The sequence below is a fragment of the Sinocyclocheilus rhinocerous genome, unplaced genomic scaffold (genome assembly GCF_001515625.1).
Source record: "Sinocyclocheilus rhinocerous isolate Xijiao unplaced genomic scaffold, SAMN03320098_v1.1 scaffold106, whole genome shotgun sequence".
NCBI lineage: Eukaryota > Metazoa > Chordata > Actinopteri > Cypriniformes > Cyprinidae > Sinocyclocheilus > Sinocyclocheilus rhinocerous.
In genome coordinates this window covers 919,498-924,055 of record NW_015633181.1, presented here as the reverse complement: position 1 = coordinate 924,055, position 4,558 = coordinate 919,498, and the positions used below count along the sequence as shown (strand labels likewise).

Here is a 4,558-nt window from a genome sequence, read left to right as displayed (position 1 = left end):
AATGCTTTCTTCTGAATGCAAAAAGAAAACATGCAACAGCTAACAATGGCCACGTAAACAATAAGAGAAAGAAGCTGCCCTCCCCTCAGAAAAACTGAAAAGTCACAAACAGTGTCATGACGAACACCATTAATAATAATAAAAAAGTTCTCTACTGTACCTCTTCAGAGTTGCCACACGTACAAATGCACGCACACACTCACACCCCTGCGCAAAATCAAAATAATGCAAAAAAAATTTTTTAAATCCTCCCTCCCAATGGAAGCAACAGTCCATTTCAAATGAATTTCCTTAAATACTGATTAGCAGGTTACACTTCAACATCATTGAAGTACCCACCGGCACTCTGCTTATTAAAAAAAGTGTTCGAAATGCACATCAATTATTGCATTTGTCCTTAAAAACGTCCTTCGTCGAGGTTTGAAGTGCTCAGAGGGGCTTGAAAAATGCCCTGCTACAGAGCTGCTCACCAGGTGCGCAAAACGCAAACATATTTGAAGACCAGAGAGAGTTGGAAATCCGTGCAAATCTTCTGCTAGTGTTGCAATGTAGCCATGGGATGGGTTTGTTCACGCCACTCAGGCGTCAGTAGCACGGCAGTCAGGGCAAAAATGCTGGTCAGCGCCCCTGGTTCTACCAGTGAGAAGATTGCAGGACTTGGGACAGGAAGGGCATAGTGTCCATAGGTCTCATGGCGATGTTGAGCGGGCCGGCGATGTTCATGGGCATGGGTGTGGTGATGGCCACTGGGTGGGCGATGTTCATGGACGCTGTGGCTGGGATGTTGACAGATGCGATGTTCACAGGGCCGGTGAGGGTAACCGGGTGCTGCAGGCTGACGGGAGACGTGATGTTGACCGTGTTGGTCGAGATGTTCATCTGGGCTGCTATAGTAACGGGGTTGCTGGTGTTGCCGCGGTTCATTGCAGTGGTGATGGGGTTTGTGGCTGTAACTGACGTGGTGGAGGCAGAGTTGCAGACTTCAGTGCTGTCTGTAGAGTAGAGAAAGAGACAGGAGAATCGTTAACGCTTTTGTTGAGGGTTTGTGTGTATTCTGTTCCCAAACTCTCTGGGCATCTAGACTGGTATGGCAAATGACCTAGACCAGTAGATATATGTGAGCATTTGTTATTGAACTTCCTGATATCAACAGCGGAGACAGCAAACTGTTATTGTGTGTGTATATCTGCTTTTCCACCTTTTTTGTTTCGGTTCATTTTTACCTTTTCGGAGCCCTGAGTGGTTCCACTGCCAATCTCCTACTTAGAAACAGACAGAGGGTTATGATGGGCAGGCAGCTGCCTGCAGTGATGCATTATGGGACTTTTAACAATGCAGGGCTGCAGCATTTATGCTCAGAGTGAATTCAGACATGACTATCATATTAAAATCTGAGAGTTTTCCATTTAATGTGAACGCTGTAGGTTCAATACAGGTTAAGCTCGACTATCGACAGCATGTTGACAGATGTTAGCACAGAAAAAAATCTCATCCATCCGTTTGCAAAAAACAAGCAAAAAAATAAGCAAAAATTCTTTGTCCATTAAAAAGGCATTGCTGTTAACAAATCTTTGAATTCTGAGGTGTTATACAACATAATAGTAAATAACATAAGATAATAATATAACTAATACAGAATAATTCAATTTGCAAACAATTATATTTGTTTTTAACTGAGGAGAGAGGCAAAATAATATTAATATAATTCAAAACATAATAATAAATATATTAAATTATAATAAAATGTATATATATTTTTTTCTATCACATTATTTGATATTATTATACTATACAATAAAAAAAAATTTTTAATATACTTTTAATATTAATAGAATTACAAAATAATATTCTGTGGTAATCAACAGCATGGTCATAGATTCTGTCGATAAAGAGAATTTGTCTTGAAACCAGAACATTCTGAGATTTTAGCTATTAAAATATACAACTCTACCAAATTCTAACATTCTATGGAAAAAACACGAGCTAAATCACGATCAAGAAATATATATATAAAAAAACACTAAACTACATGAAAGGTAGATTATGTGATGGGGATCAGTGGGTTAATTCATGAAAAAAAAATGGTCCAAAAGAACACATAATGGCACCTATCACTAAATAGCACAACAGCTCTGACACAAACTGAGACCGCAGACATGAATTTGGGTGAACTGCACCCATTAAATTCTAATTAACGCAAACGACAGAACAAATTTCCAGAGTACTGCTGACCTCTTTTCATCCTTTCAGTAGATCTGCCCCTTGACCTACTCCTGACCCTGCCGTACACGTCCTTAGAAAGGATCCGGTTCAGTCAGAGCAGTTTCTGCCTAAAGCAAAGCACTGGTCTTCTCCACTGACATGCTTGACTAATTTAAGATCTGAACAAACGAGTCAAATACCATGACCAATGAAACATGATGGATTGCACAACCAAAAAAATGTCTAAACAACTCTCAAGAATCACAATCCCGAACAAACATAAATGGCACAGGTAGGCCTGTCACGATAACAACTTTTTGTTGTGCGATACATTGCCCCAGAAATAATTGCGATAAGCGATATTATTGTAATTTTAAAGACCATTTTATGCCACTGAATATATAATCATAATGTAACAGCATAATAATGCAAGAAGGCCTACACACTTCCAAATGACAACAAACCTTAATTTTTAAGAATATTTAGATCATGGAAAATTATGCACAAAGGCACAAATCCCTAAACAAGGCCATATCTGCAGATATGACAAACTTTTTTTGTAGAAGCATTTTTTAAATTTGAACTAGCACCTCATGACTACACCACGTTATGTACGAGAAGCTGCAAAAGACACAGGCGCAAGTGGAATGTACAAAACATGGCGACATTCATTTTTTAAGTAAATATAATGGGCGATATATTGCGTCACCAAAAATGATTGAGGTCATGTACATATATTGCGCGATAAGTCGATATATTGATTGCGACAGGCCTAGGCACAGGACTTTGAATGAAAAGAATCACGGAAGCCATGTTCAAGTATCATTCTGAACAGAAGTGCTCAAAAAATAGCTTTAAATGGCCCTCACGTCTACTTTACAGAGATTTCACTCCCGATATTCTTTGTGCTTCATCAGATACCCATTTTTCTCCATCTAAGAAAATGCTGCTCTGCACTAGCTCCTAAAACCTGCTTTTGTCAAACCAGGAAACACCATAGGCTAGGGACGGGATGATGTCCAAACCAAGTAAAGTTTTCAGAATAACTTGTGATATCATGAAAACACTGAATTAAATTACTGTGGATGATAAAAAAAAAATGTTCTGAAAAGTTGAGACCACAACGTTGTCATTCTGGCCAGTTCTTCTCAGAGAGGTTTAAAAATCTCCCAACTTTGCTTCAAAAGCCACTTCTCATAAACTAGTGCACTTGAGTGTGTAGGAGAGAGGTTGGGAGCTGAAGGGACTGCAAAGAGCTCAGAGGAAAGATGAACAGAGGGTTAGTAGAAGGATGTTGGTGCTAGAGCTACAGGAGTCACCCAGAGAGGCTGGGAGAGTCGTTGTACAGACTACCGGCTGATTGGCTGTTGGGGCAGCCAATCCCGTTGCACTTACCTTTGTTACAGGCATTGTTGAAGTTGCTCTGGCCGTGTGTTTTTAAGTGGCTGGTGATGTAGGCGGCGCTCAGCATCTTTCCGCACACGTTACAAGTGACTTTCCCCTCGTGGCGAATCATATGTGACCGAAGTCTGTCTTTGGTGGCAAAGGCTGATGTACAGGCCTATTACAGACATAAGACATGCAGAATTACATCATTTACAGCACAAATTCAATCGGTTTTCTTTGAATTATCCAAATTGATGTAAGGTATGTTACGTCCTCATTATTAACCCTTTATAGAGTTCAAACCATCCATCTTTTGGCTGCCAGCAACTAAAGATGCAAAGAGTTATGAGGCTCAACTGCATAAATACGATAAATGGGTTCCTGTTCTTACCGTTACTTGGCATTTGAAAGGTCTCTCTGAGGAATGAACATGCTTCACATGGCAGCTGAGATGGTCAGGCCTAAAAAGAGAAGAAAAAATGAAAAATGTGGCAAGGAAGAAAACAGCATCATGCCTCTGTAATGAAGCCACTGGATTTTGGTACCAGCTGCATCTGTGTGCACTTCAGAAAAACAAAACCAGCAGGCTCAGGTGCTGTACTTTGCCTCTGAGAGACAGATTTGACGAGTCTGCCTCTGAGCTGCAGATTCATCTGGTGCCGTGAGCTAGAACGCATAATTCCAGATGTGGCTTACAATAAATATTGGCCTACACCAGCTACTGTTCACAGCTGCTAACAGAACACAAACTGATGCTGCTTTCACACTAGAGGTTTTAGTGTGAACATAAGTTTGATTGCCCTGATTGTTTGAACTGAGTTGCAGTACAGTGGCCAGGGTCATACAGAGGTTTTCTAAAACGAGTTCCACTCAGAACAGGCCTCGCAAGTAGTGTTGCTTTCGTCAACGAAAATGACTAAATATCGTCGTCAACGAACCTTTATCACGTGACGAAAACGAGACGAGACGC

The 4,558-nt window shown here is 40.5% G+C and overlaps 1 protein-coding gene across 3 annotated transcripts in view; it reads right to left on the bottom strand.

Moving 5' to 3' along the window:
- Positions 1-539: 539 nt before the first annotated feature.
- The window catches only part of LOC107743410 (vascular endothelial zinc finger 1-like), a 13,473-nt gene continuing 9,454 nt past the window's right edge, over positions 540-4,558 (bottom strand). Inside the window, exons 3-6 of one of the 3 annotated variants that reach the window (XM_016556627.1) lie at positions 3,980-4,049; positions 3,598-3,763; positions 1,224-1,262; positions 540-992 (exon numbers count right to left, since the gene is read on the bottom strand). In XM_016556627.1, coding sequence (XP_016412113.1) covers positions 634-992; positions 1,224-1,262; positions 3,598-3,763; positions 3,980-4,049 — 634 coding nt within the window. In that variant the 3' untranslated portion in view covers positions 540-633. The remainder of the gene's footprint in view (positions 993-1,223; positions 1,263-3,597; positions 3,764-3,979; positions 4,050-4,558) is intronic. The other 2 variants (XM_016556628.1, XM_016556629.1) reach the window with 2 other exon arrangements.